Source organism: Pantherophis guttatus, chromosome 2 (genome assembly GCF_059756535.1).
Source record: "Pantherophis guttatus breed Tessera chromosome 2, ASM5975653v1, whole genome shotgun sequence".
NCBI lineage: Eukaryota > Metazoa > Chordata > Lepidosauria > Squamata > Colubridae > Pantherophis > Pantherophis guttatus.
Genome location: NC_142064.1, coordinates 288,336,129 through 288,354,777, shown reverse-complemented (window position 1 = coordinate 288,354,777; position 18,649 = coordinate 288,336,129). Strand labels below are relative to the sequence as shown.

Below are 18,649 nucleotides of genomic sequence, written 5' to 3'. Positions count from 1 at the left end.
CCCATAATTTGAACTTTTACCTAGTCTTTCCCCCGCCTTTCTCATTCCTTAATATGCTCACAGTTTATCAGTGAACAGACACTACTCTGTCCTCCTAAATGATCATGTGGAGAATCGAATCCTCACATACATGGTGATGTAGACTGTAGAAAGAGATTCAGGATGTCGATTCTGTCACAAAAAAGGAATAAAAAAGATAAACCTCTCAAATGCCTGTGCAAAAACTTTTCAAGCATCGGGGCCATATTATACCTTTCTATTGTGTCACAAGGGCTAAGAATAAATAAGATTTAAATAAAAAATTAAATATCATTGGTGTTACTTTGCAGTGATATATTAAATCCTTTTTCTCTTCACTGTATTAAAATAAGCACCTGAAAATGAGTAGGAATTTTTCCTAGTGAAATGTAGAGTTTTAGTGCTGCAAGGGAGGAGGGCAGGGCCGGATTTAGATGAAAAGAGGCCCTAGGCTATTCCACTTATGAGGCCCTTTCACCTATAGTGAAAGTGTAATTTTAATTTTGCTAACAATTTGAATGTAGGCTCCTCTTGCTCTTGAGGCCCTAGGCTGAAGCCTAGTTAGCCTATAGGAAAATCCGGCCCTGGAGGAGGGTTACAACAGCCTCAGTCTCCTCTTCACTGGAGATTGTTAATAAAGGGAAGCAACACTGTCATTTCTCATTACACACATGGAAATCAGATGAGTAACGTAGGGGGATTTTGCTTTCCAGGATTGGATATACCACAGCACAGCACAGCTACATGCAATGATTTATTGTGGCACAACCCTTCAACAACAGGCTATTGCTCTGCGTTAACTTCATCTTTCCAGATCTTGCAAATTGGTACTGCCAATACTCAGTCCCAACAAAAATCCCGATGTCTGTAAGGTACCATACTACCATCACACTGGTTGGGATGAAGGGCTGCTCCAATGTGGTTGCTTTTTTGATTGTGGCCCAGCTCCTGGCAAAAATCCACAGATACACTGCTCATCGTAGCTTCTGGTTTTGGCGGTGGACCAACAACCCTCTTGCCTGCCTGAAATAGTTGCCAATCTCCATACAACAGTTTCCTTCCGTTTGCCGTTTTCTGATCTCTTCTCATACACACTTAGCTACTCTGTCTTGGTATCTGCTTGTCTGAGCTAAAGAGCTGGGTGGGTATAGCAGTCTCTGGACTTTTGACAGCTGTGATTCAATTCATCAGACAAGTGGAACATTGGTGTGGATATTTATATGCCGCCCTAAGTCTCCGCAGAGGGGCGGCATATAAATTTAATGAATGAATGAATGAATGAATGAATGTTTATGAGCAAACGCTGAATGGGAGGATGAATGCCTCAGTGCCAGAGCCGATCTCTCAAGTTTCTGGGCCTGGAAACATGCAGGGCCCTTTGGGGAAAAACAGGAGCTGTGCAGAGCTCGGGGGCTGTGGGGGCAAAAGTGGTGCCTGGTTGAAAAGGCTCTTCCCAAGCCCAGACAGCAACTCCGGCTCCCCTTCCGCACAGGCAGAGGTACAAAATTAGACAGCGATTTGAAGGAATCTGGACAGAGAACATTGCTTTGAAATAGATTTTTCGCCACTTTCCCTCCATTTCAATTCTTTAGTTATCCCAAGGCAAATTCCCTGACACGCAACACATTTCTTCTCTTCTTTTTCCCTTCATGGTATCTGAGCTTTATATTCCCTTTCAATTTTTTTTTCTTCCATCGTTTGGTAATCCAATCTTTTCTCCAGTCACAGATGAGACACCATTTTCACCACCACGCCCCCCTTCATTTCTCCATCCAGGAGCATCCTTGTGAGGTAAATTTCCCGCCCTTGAAGAGTCTCGTTACGCGCAAGAATCCACCAGGGGGCGCGCTCAGCTTCAGGAGGGAACTGAGCATGCGCCGGATTCTTCAGCGGGTACAAGGCACGTGTTGCCCGGGGCGTTCGTCGGAAGAGACTGGAGGCGCCTCTGCCCTCCCGGGAACCCCGCTGGGGGGCGGGGCCTTTGCAGGGGGAGGGGGCCTTTGCAGAGGCTGCCGGGAAGCCTTTTCGGAGACGGGGATCCCGACGGGACTGCCGAGTTGCGTGAGTGGCGGCTCTGCCCGTGCAAAGGGGTCCCGCGCTGGAGGGGTGCGTGGAGAGGAACCAAGTCTTCCTGCGGGGTTGGAGTCCGTAGTCCCATGTTCCCCTGCCGCCTTTTCCCATGCGGGAGCCAGGTGGGAGGGAAGCCAAAGAGAGAAGTGGGGGTCGCCCGAAGAGGAGGCTCGTTTCCCGCCATTTCCTGGGGGAGCCTCTGCATGGGGGGAGGGGCAGGCTGTCCCGAAGTCCTCCTGCTGGCCCTGGGTGCAAGGACGGCGCCCCGTGTGCGAGGACTGGAAGTGGGGTGATGCTTCCCAGCCTTTCCCCACGACCGCAAAGCTGGCAGACAAAGAAGGGAAAGGTTGCAGGGCTGGAGGTGCAAAAGTGGGGCTGAGACGCAGCATTCGCACTGTGTGCCTCATAGGGTTTTTCATATTGCCTACTTTAAAGTTTGGGACTTGAAGTTGGAAAAAATAACAGGATTTGTCTATAAAAAATGGCACACTGCTTCTAAGAATTGCATGAAAATAGAACAAGTTAAGCTGTAGGTGGTTTATTTATTGAGGTATTAGTCCTATATTGGATGGTTGTTTGCTAATTTGGGTTTCGGGAGTTTGGGGCCAGGAGGACAATGGGTTTCTGCTGACTAAAGTCTTAGTATAAGTTCAAATGTTCATATATTTACTTATGATATCAATTGCTGTTTGTGACCTGGCATTTACCTTTCTACCTGGCCATAGAGATCATTAGAATAAATGATTAGGAAAGTGAAATCCAAAACATATATTATGTATTTGTCTAGTATTTTAATAGAAGTTGATCTACAACAATTCTCCTGAATTTTCCTCAGTGGCACGGAATATATTCTTCTTTTTCTTTGGGGAAGGATTCTCAGTAGTTAAACTAGTCACTCCGTGTTTCTGGAAAGTTCTCCATTTTATATATGTAAGCAGGAAATCGCCCTGGAGTCAAAACCAAGTTAGGTCTTCCACAATTCAACCTGTTTTATGTGGGAGATTGAACCAGACATCATCTTACATTCTTTCAAGCCCTGTGTTTTATGTGAACTTGGCCATGGGATTGGTTTCCTAGTTTGAGCTCAAGGCAAATTGTGTGAAGCTGCCTTTGTGTAATAGTGTGACTTTGTCCCTAAAACGTAAATCCTATAAACGGGAAATGGAGCATCTTAAGCCAGGGTCATTTCCTTGGCATGTCATTTGATTTGAACTCAACCTTCATAGCATTGTTAAAATGTTGTTCTTTCCAGATTCTTTTCACTCAGTATTATTCCATATTGGGGGTTTTCCTTCCTTTTCTAACTGAAGCAACTCACAAAGACAAACTTCTTTTTTTTGCGGAGAAGCCATTTTGACATTTCCTCTTTATCTCTCTTCCATGGCTCCAGATCAAGGCCAAGAAGCATACAAGGAGAGAGGCAGATTCTAAATGAAATGTATCTCAATAAGGAAGATATATAAATATTCTGTATACCATTCCTTTGTTAACCTTTTTGGGGTTTGGCACATTGTAGGAAACCTGATTATAGAGTAAAGGTAGATCTTAAATTTTTAAAATTAGCCTTCTTTTGGGAGAATAAAGAAATAGAAAATGCTCCAAGGCTCATTTGTTTTATATTCCAAGTTTGGGAATATGAGCTGGAAACATATTTTGCACCACACCAAAAAATAGTCACAGAAACACCCAGAGGATCCATCTGCTCAATTCCACTGCAATCCTTCACCAGGAAGATACTTCCTTCCATGGGGATAAGTGTGATTCAGTGATTAAATCCACCACCTTCACATCATAAACAAAATAGTGGTGTAAAGCACTATCCGGTGGCATATAAGTCTAAGTGCTATTGTTACCAAAACTATCCTACGAATTGAAAAGTGTTTGGAGATCCACAGGATTCCTCAAACCTGTTTGGAATTGCATTACAGGACAGAGGAAGGAATGGAGAAACAACCTTTACCCCGTGAGGGAACAGACAAAGACCCTTCGGCTGTTGAGTCTGGCAGCTGTGGAAAGATCTGGGCAAGAACTGGTCAGAAGATCCTGGAAAAAGAAACCATCATCCATTCTGAAGTGCAGCCCTGGAAGTTCAGAAACCTCCAATACCAAGAGGCTGAAGGTCCCCGAGGACTTTGCAGCCGACTCCACAACTTTTGTACGCAATGGCTGAGACCAGAAAAGCACACCAAGGCTCAGATGCTGGATTTGGTTGTTCTGGAGCAGTTCCTGGCCGTTCTGCCCCCAGAGATGGAAAGCTGGGTGCTGGAGTGTGGAGCAGAGACCAGTTCCCAGGCGGTGGCCCTGGCGGAAGGCTTCCTCCTAAGCCAAGCAGAGGAGCAGAAGGAGCAGGTTGAGTTGCAGGTAAAAGGTCTTTTTCTCGAGAGTCCGGAAGGGAATAAAGAATGTGTTTTCATTCTTCACGCCTCCCTTCCAGGCTTCTCCTGTCTTCATGGAGATGTTTCCCTAATTCTAGTAGAAAATTGTTCCATTAACCATTCCTGAAGAGAAATTGGACTCAGCTTTTTCTTTGTTATATGCCAGGATCTCTGATGGATATTTGGGGCATTGAAGTTGTGTTTAGAGAACATGAACCAACTTCATGTTGTGTGTCTGTTAATTTTCCTTCTTTCTCTTGCTTCCTATTTCAAGTCCTTCAATGTGGAGATCACAGATCCCAAGGCACAGAGGAATCTGTCGAAACCCCTTCAGGAGCTGTTTTTCAGGGGGAACTCTCAGGAAGATCCAAGTCAGGATACATCAAGAGGTAATCCATTTCCAAGAGAGATCTTACATGCAGTGTCTTCTCTTGTATAGAATGCCACCTTCTATTGTTTCCCCCCTAAAATAAGACCCAACCAGAAAATATGCCCTAGCATGCTTTCTAAGCCCTACTCCAAAAATAAGCCCCAGTTAAGACAGTTATCAGCCCAGTGGCCGGGTGGGGGAGGTTGTTGTCTACCAAAGGAGGTGGCGAGCACCGAGGGGCCAACGGTGTCTGGCAGCAACCGCAGCCCTCACAGCGCAGGTGAGTCTGAGCGTTGCAACCACCAGGTTGGCCTTCCAAGTAGAGGAGCTGGGGGGGAAGAGGACGATCTGGACATGCCATGCGGCTGCCTTCCCCATCAAGCCCATGGGCAAGCAGAGAGACGGAAAGGAATGACCGGCTGGCCATGGGAGGCTTGTCTTCACAACCGTGGGATCATCAACAGGCGGAGGCACAGGGGGGATGCAGGCAATCCGGATATGCTGCTTTAATGGTAAATTTAATGGGAATAATATTTTGATCCCCATACAAGATGACTGCAAAAAGAAAGAAGCTATTCCGTCCTCTTCAAAAAAGGAATTGTGGAGGACTCTTGGGGCAAGAATGTTGCATCATTCTGCAAAGAGAACAAGTTGGGTCTCCAAATGGTCCGAAAATGGCGAATGGGGCATGATAACCTCCGTCAACATATGGACAATGGAATTGCTAAGAAACTCAAGTGTGGATCATGTCGGCAACCATTATTTCCTGAACTGGAAGACATGACCTGTGAATGCATTGCTGACAGGAGAGCAAAGGCTTTGGTTGTGCGCAGGGCTGATATTCAAGCATTTTCCTTGCAATGGCACAACGGTTCAAAATATCCCCAGAAGAATTCAGAGCATCACAACACTGCCTGGATGACTTCCTTCAGCGATATAAGCCGTCTCTTGTGTGCGTGCTGGGAGGTGGGGCACCTAGCCGGGCTGATCATCCTGATACCATGTTTCCCCCAAAAGAAGCACTAATGCATATTTTGGAGTCCCCAAAAATATAAGACCAACACTTATTTTTGGAGAAACACGGTATTTTATTAATCATCCATTTAAAAATTCTGTCTCCCTCACAGGGAAGAATAGAAGAAAGTTGACTCCTACTTATGCCGGAGCGGTTGTTGAATCTGAATCTAAAGTAAGAAAAGGATAATAAAAAATAAGTATCACAGTATTAGCATCTGGTAAAGTATCATTCTATTACCGTATTTTTTGGACTATAAGATGCACCTGACTATTAGACCACCTAAATTTAGAATAAGAAAAGAACAAAAAAAAGTTTCTGGGTCTTTTTCTGGCCCATTTTTGAGGCTTTTGTGACCCATTTGGGGGCCTTTTTTGTCCCATTTTTCAAGGCTTTTTTCAGCCCATTTCAAGGCTTTTTGTGGGCCGGATTTGAGGCTTTTGGGGGGCCATTTTCAAGGTTTTTTGGCCCACTTTCAAGGCTTTTTTGGCCCATTTTTAAGGCTTTTTTAGCCCGTTTTTCCCCAAAAAACCTGCCAAACTTAAAAAGCCATGAAAAAGGGCTGAAAAAAGCCTCCAAAACTGGCCCAAAAAGCCAAAAAAGTGGGCCTTAAAAAGGCTGATAAAAGGATGTTCTGAGGCAAAAAAAAATGCCTGTCGGGTGGGCGGGGCTTCGGCAATATTCGGTCTCTAAGAGACAGAGACATTTTTGCCCCCTTTTGGGAGACAAAAAGGTGTGTTTTATAGCCTGAAAAATACGGTAATAATTTTTGACATGGAATTGTGCCACCCTGCTGAATAATAAGTAACAGAATCACTTTGCCATTTTTAAAAGAGCATTGTTTATAACCAGTGATAGGAAAAGTAATCACACAAAATTAAAGATAAACCAGACTGTAAAAATACATAGAGGGCCATATCAAGCCACTTTTGGCCTGCAAAATAATTTCTAATCCTCCGATTTGTGCCTGGCTTGTGGGGCCAAAGAATCCAGCTTTGGATAGGGTAAAAATGCTCTTCCCAGGCAGTTTTCTCCTCTTCAGCCAATGGGTTGGGCTACAAGTAGAGGCTTCCTTGTAATCTGAGGAGAAGCAGGAACAGGGTTATGTGTCTCTGGATATTGATGGCAGTCCACATAAATTCCTGGCTGCCTCACAGAATTTTTATGAAGGTGTTGATCACGGATAAGTGTCACGGTTCCGACTAACGAACCCAAGCAAATCAGAACTCCAAGGCTAGAATCTTCCTCAAAGAACTTCTTCATTGGATACATCATGTTGGCACGATTAAATGCAAAACCAACTCTAAATATTTTTTTCTGCAAACCCAGGTTGTATTGGAGTCAGTTATAGCATAACATTTGGCTTATATGCTACTTTATAGTGATTTACATCACATACTTAACTGGTTTATAGAGTCAACATATTGCTCTCAACAATCTGGATCCTCATTTTACTGACTTTGGAAGAATGGAAGGCTTAGTCAACCTTAAGCTGATCAGGATTGAACTCCTGCCAATCAGCAGAGTCAGCCTGCAATAATGTATTCTAAGCACCACAGCTCACTGGCGGCATTCCCAAGGTCCATCTGCCAGTTGATTTCTTCAAATGTTGAAAGTGTTGATGAATTAATGCATGGAGAATAGACAGACAGACAGAGAGACTTGGGTTCCTTTCAGTAAATAGCACTAAAAGTGCTATATCTTTGCTTGGGATGACTTAATAGGGTAGACTTTGTAAATTGTCCTGACTTCTGTTCTGTTTGTTTTGTGTTCTTTGAGGAGGCAGGTCTTGTGTTCTTTGAGGAGGTGGCTGTGTATTTCTCCAAAGAGGAGTGGTCTCAGCTGGATGCTCAGCAAAAAGTGCTGCATTGGGACGTCATGCTGGAAAATCATAGGAATGTGGCCTCTCTGAGTAAGGATTTGCTTCTCCCTGGGCAGAATGTTTGGGAAGAAATTTTATAATTAAATATATCAGCCCTTTCTGTTTTAATTATCATTTTGTAAAATACATTTTATAAGATTAAAAACAATACAATTTTTGAAGTGGAAATAAAGACGATTCAGTGAGGTGATAAATGAATAAGAAAAAAGTATAATAAAAATACTAATATCTATACCAATTGTATATCATTTTATAAAAGTTCCCTCTTAGATTATAACATCATGTAAACATCAATCACTTATTTTGCCACTTACATCTGTATACCATATTATGATGAAACTTTTTTGCCTGTTTTATCATACATTGTTAATCTGTTTATAGCTTTCAGCTATTATATATTCATTCTTTCCACATCACTAAGATTCAAATACCATTTTATATTGTTCAATAGCTTGGGCCCGTTTTCCCCACCTTGAATCTTTCTGATAACAATGTGAAAATGATCGACAATTATATTCTTCTATCATCAGCTGCTCTTGATTTCATTTAGTATTCTCCTTGGTGAAGTTCTGATGGCTCCGAACATGTTACCCATTATCTTTGCCTTCTGCTTCTCTTCTGTAAGATGCTCCTTGTATTAAGAGCCACGAAGTAATAGCTGAGCAGAATCTGGGTTTCCTTCTGTTTTTACAACATTATTCTGGAACACATATGTTCGCCTTCATTTGTCTTCATCTGTTTCATATTCTCAATCTGGCATTTCTAACATGGTTTTTAAAATTTAGTTTAATCTTAATTTTATTCTACCACAAATATCCATAACATCCAAACGTCTATGCCCTTTTAGTTCTAAAATTCTTTAAATTCTGAGCAACTCCCATTTTTCATCCAAACCATAGAGCAGACTAAAAAGTCCCAAGTTTGAACCAGGCAGACCAAATCCTTTCCTTTCCTTTGAATCTTGGAGAATTTGATATTTAGCCTATGGTTTTTCCCTTGCCGTACCAAACTAGATTTATCCTCCAAAATTTTAATCAAGAAACTCCAGATCAAGTTTTTCTTAGCATCTAAATAAATTGAAACAACTTGTTTTTCATTATATTCAAAGTTCCTGTAATTTGTTGTTTTTCCCTAAAGTTTTTTTCACTTTTTGTTTCCTGTGAAGGTAATAATGGGGATGGAAATGAAGATTCCGAGGATCTATTCCAAACGATGAGTCATAAATACAGTACAAAGAACCCTGCAATTCAAATGGTAGTCAAAAGCCATGAGAAAAACCAATCAAATAATTGGAATCGGGAAAGTTCATTTTCCATTCAGGCACCAATGAAAGACTCTGTGGCCGGACAACAAAAAATAAAAAACAAATGTATAAAACTGTTGAAAGACAAATTAGATGTAAATGAACACCATCAAAGCCAAACCAAAGGAGAAGATTATAGAAAGAATGAAAAAAATTTCAAATGGACTTTGCCTCTTCCTCATAGAAATGGGTCTTATACATCCCTTAAAAGGATCCCCACAGGAGAAAATCTATGGATGTATTGTGAAAAGTCCTATGTTCAGAGCAGGCAAATTATATCCCATGATAGGATCTGCAGAGGAAAGAAGACATATCAATGCATGCAACGTGGGATAAGCTTTACTAAGGACAGTCAACTTACAAGACATAAGAGGATCCACACAGGAGAGAAGCCCTATAAATGCACGGAGTGTGGAAAGATCTTCTGTGACAATTCATCTCTTATTATTCATAAACAGATTCATACAGGGGAGAAGCCATATAAGTGCACCGAGTGTGGAAAGAGCTTTAGTAAGAACAGACAACTTATTCACCATAGTAGGATTCATACAGGGGAGAAGCCGTATAAATGCATGGAGTGTGGAAAGAGCTTCACTAACAAGAGGCCACTTACTTACCATAGTAGGATTCATACAGGGGAGAAGCCATATAGATGCACAGAGTGTGGTAAAGATTTTACTACACGCAGTTACCTTAACTCCCACAAAATGATCCACACAGGAGAGAAACCCTATAAATGCATGGAGTGTGGAAAGAGTTTTAGGATGAACAGACAACTTATTCACCATAGTTGGATTCATACAGGGGAGAAGCCATATAAGTGCAAGGAGTGTGGTAAAGCTTTTATTAGAAACAGTAATCTTAACTCCCACAAAAGGATCCACACAGGGGAGAAGCCCTATAGCTGCATGGAATGTGGAAAGAGTTTTACCAGGAAGAGCCAACTTATTTATCATAATAAGATTCATACAGGGGAGAAGCTATATACCTGCATGACGTGTGGTAAGGGTTTTATTACAAATAGTAATCTTAACTCCCATAAAAGCATCCACATAGGGGAGAAGCATTATAAATGCACCGAATGTGAAAAGAGCTTTAGTAAGAACAGTGAACTAATTTACCATAGCGGGATTCATACAGGGGAGAAGCCCTATAAGTGCACCAAATGTGAAAGGAGCTTTAATAAGAACAGTCAACTTATTTACCATAGCGGGATTCATACAGGGGAGAAGCCCTATAAGTGCACCGAGTGTGAAAAGAGCTTTAGTAAGAACAGTGAACTTATTTACCATAGCGGGATTCATACAGGGGAGAAGCCATATAAGTGCACCGAGTGTGGAAAGAGCTTTAGTAAGAACAGTCAACTTATTTATCATAGTAGGATTCATACAGGGGAGAAGCCATATACATGCATGGAGTGTGGAAAGAGTTTTACTAGGAACAGTCAACTTAATTGGCATAGTAAGGTTCATACAGGGGAAAAGCCATATAAATGCATGGAGTGTGGAAAGAGTTTTATTAGTAACAGTCAACTTACTTGCCATAATAAGGTTCATACAGGGGAAAAGCCATATACGTGCATGGAGTGTGGAAAGACCTTCACTAAAGGGTGGTCTCTTACCATCCATAAAATGATCCACACAGGGGAGAAGCCACATAAGTGCACTAAGTGTGGAAAGGGCTTTACTACGAATAGTCAACTTATTTATCATAGTAGGATTCATACAGGGGAGAAGCCATATAAATGCATGGAGTGTGGTAAGGATTTTATAACAAATAGTTATCTTAACTCCCACAAAAGGATCCACATGAGAAAAGCGTTATAAATTCATTGAGTGTGAAAAGAGTTTTACTAAGAACAAAAACCTTATATCCTATTGAAGGACCCACACAGGAGAAGCCATATAACTGCATAAAATGCGGAAATACCTTTTCTTAGAGCAATCATTTTAATTCCTATAACAAGATCCACATGAAAAAGACTTATAAATTTTTGAAATTTTAAAAAAATGCTTTAGGAGGAACGATGACTGAATTTTCCATATACACATTCATTTGAAGAAGAATCCATGCAACCTGTAGGCTTAGTTGTTGAAATGCAAGTATTTTTTACTTAGACTTAAATTTGGGAAGGAAGGTTTTTTTAAGTCTAACCTTAAATATGTCATCCCCGGTGAGCTTAATTTACCAACAACAAGCAAACAATGGTCATGTGGTGTTTTCATTATGAAAAATGGATGTTTGAAGTTACTGTTATTTGATCTTCGACACTTCTATTTTACCTGAATAAGAGGAATTTTTCCCCCCCATATTTAGCCTATTTTCCATCTGATCATGACAGAGAAGGCCCAAAATTGGCCCAAAATTTTGAAATTGGTTTTAACTGGGTTGTTTTAAATTGAGGGCCAAAATTATTTAATGTCTTTTAAACTGCTTTTAAATTTTATATGTTATGTTTTATCTCGGCTGTTCACCGCCCTGAGTCCTGTTGGAGAAGGGCGGTATAAAAATCAAATAAATAAATAAAAAATAAATTAAATCCCCAAATTAAAAAAATCTATAAAAGTTTACTTTTTGAGGGCTTTGGTATCAAACTCCAGGCATGTTATGGGACATTTATAGCTAAATATGAATTACAGGAATACGTTTTATGCTACCAAAGTTTTCTTATGAATTGTCATTGGCAATCATTCAGTCATGTCAGACCTTTGGCTCCTCTATAGATTCCCCCGGGGTGAAATCCAGCAGGTTCTGACAGGTTCTGGAGAACCGGTAGTGGAAATTTTGAGTAGTTCAGAGAACTGGCAAATACCACCTCTGCCTGTCCCCAGAGTGGGATGGGAATGGAGATTTTGCAATATCCTTCCCCTGCCATGCCCACCAAGCAGCACCACGCCCACAAAACCGATAGTAAAAAAAATTGGATTTCACCACTCGCTCCCCCCCCCAATGCCACTCTGTCTTGAAATGCTTCCTTCAGATCTGCCATAGTCATCCATTTGTCACTTTGTAATGTGCAGCCAATATGTTGTAGGGTAGCTTCTTCTCCTTTTTATCACTGATCCCACACAGGAGAGGAACTGTTCAAGTTCATAGAATGTGGAAAGGGCTTTAGGGGAAAAGTCATAAATGTGTGGTTTGGGAAAATGATTTAGTTTTCCATTTTGGTGCAAATCCATTTAGATTCCAGATTTAGGTGGTGAAATCTATGTATTTCCTATTTCTGTATATTGAACTAGGAAGAGTTTTGCTGAGTCTGTGCTGGAAACTCAAGATAAAATTACCAGTGGAAACACAAACAATGGGCACAAATGTTTTCTGAAATGTGGATTTTTGATGTTACAGTCATTTGAAGGTGGCCAACACTATTTCATATCAGTATTGAAAATCATCTTTATGTTTATCTAGCTTCCAGTTGGAGTGAATTCCAAGAAAATAACTCTTTTAATAATCTAAGTGTCAGGGTTCCGACTGATGCACAAATAAAAGCAGGAGCCCAAAGCAAGAAAAATCCAGTTGTTTTATTAGGAGCACCATGTCCACACGAACTAAGTGAAGCCAATTCTGACTTCACCCAATTCACGCCTTACCTCTGACCCTGTTGCCCCCTTGCCCCAAGGTGTGTCACCAGTCACATTCCCCAACTAAGCAATTTCTGGTCGTAGAAGTCACTCCTGCTTTTGTGGGTCTCCGTGGAGATGGCCTTGACTTTGGGCTGCTAGGATGTGTTTTGACTGAGGTGTGAATTCCTCAGAGCTGCGAGGCGCTATTTCCCATCTCCCTGCCTATGGCAATCCGGGAGCAGGTCAGGTAAGCTTCGCAAGTTGACACAGATTCTGGACTATGCAATTTTATATAAGATGTCAATATTATGGTTTTGCAAGGAAACTTTTCACAAATTGTTTGTTCTTTCTACTTCATCCTTATTCTGGGAGGGTTATCAACAGGTATTTGATATTTTACAGGTATGCTCTTCCCAGCAATAAAAGCAGTAAAATCGCCCTGAGGCAATTCTTCAAAATGCTTTATTCTTTCTTCCACTATGGCAGACATACAGCTGGATGTTCATCTGATCGATATCACTTCCCGTAATTTGAACTTTTACCTAGTCTTTCCCCTTCCTTTCCCATTCCTTAATATGCTCATAGTTTATTAGCGGACAAACACTTCTCTGTCCTCCCAAATGACCATGTGGAGAATTGAATCCTCACATACATGGTGATGTAGACCGTGGAAAGAGATTCGGGATGTAGAATTATCTCACAAAAAAGGAATAAAAAAAAGCCTCTCAAATGCCTGTGCAAAAGACTTTTCAAGTAGGGGCCGTATTATACCTTTTCCTATTTGGATGCAGAGTTTTGGTGTGGCATGGGAGGAGGGTTGCAACAGCCGCAGTGTCCCCTTCACTGGAGACTGTTAATAAAGGGAAGCAATGCTGTCATTTCTCATTACAGACATAGAAATCAAATGGATAACATGAGGGGCTTTTGCTTTCCAGGATTGGATATACCACAGTATAGCAGATCTGTACACAATGATTTATTGTGGCACAACCCTTCAACAACACGCTATTGCTCTGGGTTAATGCCATCTTTCCAGATTATGCAAGTTGGTATTGCCAAGTAATTAGGTGTTTTATACTCAGTCGCAATGTAAGTTCCAAAGTCTATAAGGTACCATACCACCCTCACACTGGTTGGGATGAAGGGCTGCTTCGATGCTTTTCTGATTGGGGCCCAGCTCCAGGCAAAAATCCACAGATATACTCCGCATCATAGCTTTTGGTTCTGGTAGTTGACCAACATTCCTCTTGCCTACCTGCCGTAGTTGCCAATCTCCATACAACAGTTCCCTTCTGCTTGCCGTTTTCTAATCTCCTTTTCTCATGAACACTTAGCCAGTCTCTGTTTTGGTACCTGCTTGTCAGATAAGGAGCGGGGTGGGTATAGAAGCCTTTGGAATTCGACAGCTGTCATTCAATTCGCCAGACAAGTGGAACATTGGCATGGATGTTTATGAGCAAACAATGGGAGGATGAATGCCAGCGCCAGAGCTGATTTCTCTGGTTTCTGGGGCTAGAAACATGCACGGCCCTTTGTGGAAAAGCAGGGGCTGTGGGGGCAAAAGTGGTGCTGCCTGGTTGAACAGGCTCTTCCCAAGTGCAAGCAGCAACTCCGGCTCCCCTTCCGCACAGGCAGAGCTACAAAAATAGGCAGCGATTTGAAGGAATCTGGATAGGGGAAAAAATTGGCTGAAGAGAACATTGCTTTGAAATAGCTTTTTCACCGCTTGTCCTCCACCATTTCAATTCTTTAGTTATCCCAAGGCAAATTCCCTGACACACAACACATTTTTTCTCTACTTTTTTCCTTCGTGGTATTTGAGCTTTATATTCCCGTTCAATTTTTTCTTCCTTCATTTGATAATTCCCTCTTTTCTCCAGTCACAGATGAGATGCTATTTTTCCCCTCTTCGTTTCTCTACCAAGGAGCCCCCTTGTGAGGTAAAATCTCTAGAACATCCACAAGTTTCAGCTTTTCCTCCTTTTTCGAATTGGTTTTCTCATCATATACTTCCCCCCAGCATTATTTCCTTTATCACAAGCAGCCACTCGGTCTTTCCAGTTATTTATAGGCACCCAGAGCCAAGAATTTGAGAAGGGCAACTGCATGTATACAGAAGTAGAGAGATGAAACCTGACAGAAATCTCCATTTTCCTGATTGTGACTTCCCTGCCTGTGTCCCATCTTCCTCCACTTCAGTCCGAAGTTCACAACAAGTTGTGTTTCCCAGAGAGGCTCCTGGTCCTTGTCTTCTGAGAGGATTTGGCCCCTTTTGAGGCCTCCTCCAATCTCTGCAGAGCCTTCAGGGCGGCTGTTCTTGAGGGAAGCGAGTTCGGATCCTCCAGAGAGATTTTTCTCCATCTCCACAGATGGTTCTTGGACAGGAAGGAGAAGCAGATGGAGCATGTGCCGCCTTTGGAGACGACGAAGCCTTTCTCTTCTGACAGAGCCATTGTTCCTACTCCCCTGCCCATTATCCCTCTCATCCTCTCAGACTTTCATCCCCTCAGACTCTCTTCTCTTTCCCGCCCTTGAAGGGTCTCGTTACGCACAAGAGTCCACCAGGGGGCGCGCTCAGCTTCAGGAGGGAACTGAGCATGCGCCGGATTCTTCAGCGGGCACAAGGCACGTGTTGGCCGGGACGTTGGTCGGAAGAGACTGCAGGCGCCTCTGCCCTTTCTGCCCTCCCGGGAACCCCGCTATGAGGCTGGGGGGCGGGGCCTTTGCAGGGGGAGGGGGCCTTTGTAGAGGCTGCCGGGAAGCCTTTTCGGAGACGGGGATCCCGACGGGACTCCCGAGTTGCGTGAGTGGCGGCTGTGCCCGTGCAAAGGGGTCCCGCGCTGGAGGGGTGCGTGGAGAGGAACCAAGTCTTCCTGCGGGGTTGGAGTCCGTGGTCCCATGTTCCCCTGCCGCCTTTTCCCATGCGGGAGCCAGGTGGGAGGGAAGCCAAGGAGAGAGGTGGGGGTCGCCCGAAGAGGAGGCTCGTTTCCCGCCATTTCCTGGGGGAGCCTCTGCATGGGGGGAGGGGCAGGCTGTCCCGAAGTCCTCCTGCTGGCCCTGGGTGCAAGGACGGCGCCCCGTGTGCGAGGACTGGAAGTGGGGTGATGCTTCCCAGCCTTTCCCCACGACCGCAAAGCTGGCAGACAAAGAAGGGAAAGGTTGCAGGGCTGGAGGTGCAAAAGTGGGGCTGAGACGCAGCATTCGCACTGTGTGCCTCATAGGCTTTTTCATATTGCCTACTTTAAAGTTTGGGACTTGAAGTTGGAAAAAATAACAGGATTTGTCTATAAAAAATGGCACACTGCTTCTAAGAATTGCATGAAAATAGAACAAGTTAAGGTGTAGGTGGTTTATTTATTCAGGTATTAGTCGTATATTGGATGGTGGTTTGCTAATTTGGGTTTCGGGAGTTTGGGGCCAGGAGGACAATGGGTTTCTGCTGACTAAAGTCTTAGTATAAGTTCAAATGTTCATATATTTACTTATGATATCAATTGCTGTTTGTGACCTGGCATTTACCTTTCTACCTGGCCATAGAGATCATTAGAATAAATGATTAGGAAAGTGAAATCCAAAACATATATTAAATGTATTTGTCTAGTATTTTAATAGAAGTTGCTCTACAACGATTCTCCTGAATTTTCCTCAGTGGCACGGAATATATTCTTCTTTTTCTTTGGGGAAGGGGAAGAATCACTCCGTGTTTCTGGAAAGTTTTCCATTTTATATATGTAAGCAGGAAATCCCTCTGGAGTCAAAGCCAAGTCAGGTCTTCCACAATTCAACCTGTCTTATGTGGGAGACTGAATCAGACATCATCTTACATTCTTTCAAGCCCTGTGTTTTATGTGAACTTGGCCTTTGGGATTGGTTTCCTAGTTGGGGCTCAAGGCAAATTGTGTGAAGCTGCCTTTGTGTAATAGTGTGACTTTGTCCCTAAAACGTAAATCCTATAAACTGGAAATGGAGCATTTTAAGCCAGGGTCATTTCCTTGGCATGTCATTTGATTTGAACTCAACCTTCATAGCATTGTTAAAATGTTGTTCTTTCCAGATTCTTTTCACTCAGTATTATTCCATATTGGGGGTTTTCCTTCCTTTTCTAACTGAAGCAACTCACGAAGACAAACTTCTTTTTTTTGCGGAGAAGCCATTTTGACATTTCCTCTTTATCTCTCTTCCATGGCTCCAGGTCAAGCCCAAGAAACATACAAGGAGAGAGGCAGATTCTAAATGAAATGTATCTCAATAAGGAAGATATATAAATATTCTGTATTCCATCCCTTTGTTAACCTTTTTGGGGTTTGGCACATTGTAGGAAAGCTGATTATAAAGGTAGATCTTAAATTTTTAAAGTTAGCCTTCTCTTGGGAGAATAAAGAAATAGAAAATGCTCCAAGGCTCATTTGTTTTATATTCCAAGTTTGGGAATATGAGCTGGAAACATATTTTGCACCACACCAAGAAATAGTCACAGAAACACCCAGAGGATCCATTTGCTCAATTCCACCGCAATCCTTCACCAGGAAGATACTTCCTTCCATGGGGATAAGTGTGATTCAGTGATTAAATCCACCACCTTCACATCATAAACAAAATAGTGGTGTAAAGCACTATCCGGTGGCATATAAGTCTAAGTGCTATTGTTACCAAAACTATCCTACGAATTGAAAAGTGTTTGGAGATCCACAGGATTCCTCAAACCTGTTTGGAATTGCATTACAGGACAGAGGAAGGAATGGAGAAACAACCTTTACCCCGTGAGGGAACAGACAAAGACCCTTCGGCTGTTGAGTCTGGCAGCTGTGGAAAGATCTGGGCAAGAACTGATCAGAAGATCCTGGAAAAAGAAACCATCATCCGTTCTGAAGTTCAGTCCTGGAAGTTCAGAAACCTCCAATACCAAGAGGCTGAAGGTCCCCGAGGACTTTGCAGCCGACTCCACAACTTTTGTACGCAATGGCTGAGACCAGAAAAGCACACCAAGGCTCAGATTCTGGATTTGGTTGTTCTGGAGCAGTTCCTGGCCGTTCTGCCCCCAGAGATGGAAAGCTGGATGCTGGAGTGTGGAGCAGAGACCAGTTCCCAGGCGGTGGCCCTGGCGGAAGGCTTCCTCCTAAGCCAAGCAGAGGAGCAGAAGGAGCAGGTTGAGTTGCAGGTAAGAGGTCTTTGTCTCGGGAGTCCGGAAGGGAATAAAGAATGTGTTTCATTCTTCACCCCTCCCTTCCAGACTTCTGTCTTCATGGAGATGTTTCCCTAATTCTAGTAGGACATTGTTCCATTAACCATTCCTGAAGAGAAATTGGACTCAGCTTTTTCTCTGTTATATGCCAGGATCTCTGATGGATATTGGGGGCATTGAAGTTGTGTTTAGAGAACATGAACCAACTTCATGTTGCGTGATATCTGTTAATTTTTCTTCTTTCCTTTTTTTTTGTTTTGAAACTTTTTTTAATCTTTATTTCTCATAAACATGTTTTAAATGTACTGTCTCTTATCCATTGTTAATCATACTTACTCCCTTTTAACTTTCACATTTGTTCATTCTTCATCCTAATAAATTTGAGTATACTTGGGGTTGCTCTTCTACCATCCCATCACCCTTATTTTACAACAATCCTTCCTCTCCTTCTCTCTTTCCCTTCCCTCCCTTTTTCTATCCTCTTCTTCTTCCTTCTTTCCTCCTCTCCTTCCCCTTCCTTTCCCCCACTCCTCCTCTTCCTCCTTTTCTGATCTTCATTCCTACTCTTATTTCCCCTCCCTTTCTTCCTCTCCTTTTCCCTTCTGTTCCTCTCTCTCCTTCCTCTCTTCTCCCCTCCTATCTATCCCTCTACTCCTCTTTCCATTCTCTCGCCATTGTTGTATTCATTTTCAATTCAATATTTTCCCAAGTGGTATCCGAGCAACCCCGATTTTCTATTTATATACACTTTCTTTTCTATTTCTTTTCTATTTTATTGATTTCACACATATCATCATAAATGTACATTTATATAGTAACATTTTTCCCCTTTTCTCCTCCTTCCCCCTTTTCCATTTGCAAAGGTGGAATC

General features: G+C 42.5%; 1 protein-coding gene across 1 annotated transcript; it reads left to right on the top strand.

The window, feature by feature from the left end:
• The first annotated feature begins 1,903 nt into the window (after positions 1 to 1,903).
• LOC148116082 (uncharacterized) lies at positions 1,904 to 11,587 on the top strand. The gene is made up of 6 exons (XM_087884831.1): positions 1,904 to 2,079; positions 4,017 to 4,449; positions 4,738 to 4,852; positions 5,961 to 6,022; positions 7,631 to 7,760; positions 8,896 to 11,587. Exons 2-6 carry the CDS (start codon positions 4,030 to 4,032, stop codon positions 10,857 to 10,859), a joined length of 2,691 nt encoding a protein of 896 aa, XP_087740957.1. The 5' UTR covers positions 1,904 to 2,079; positions 4,017 to 4,029; the 3' UTR covers positions 10,860 to 11,587.
• The last annotated feature ends 7,062 nt before the right edge of the window (positions 11,588 to 18,649 follow it).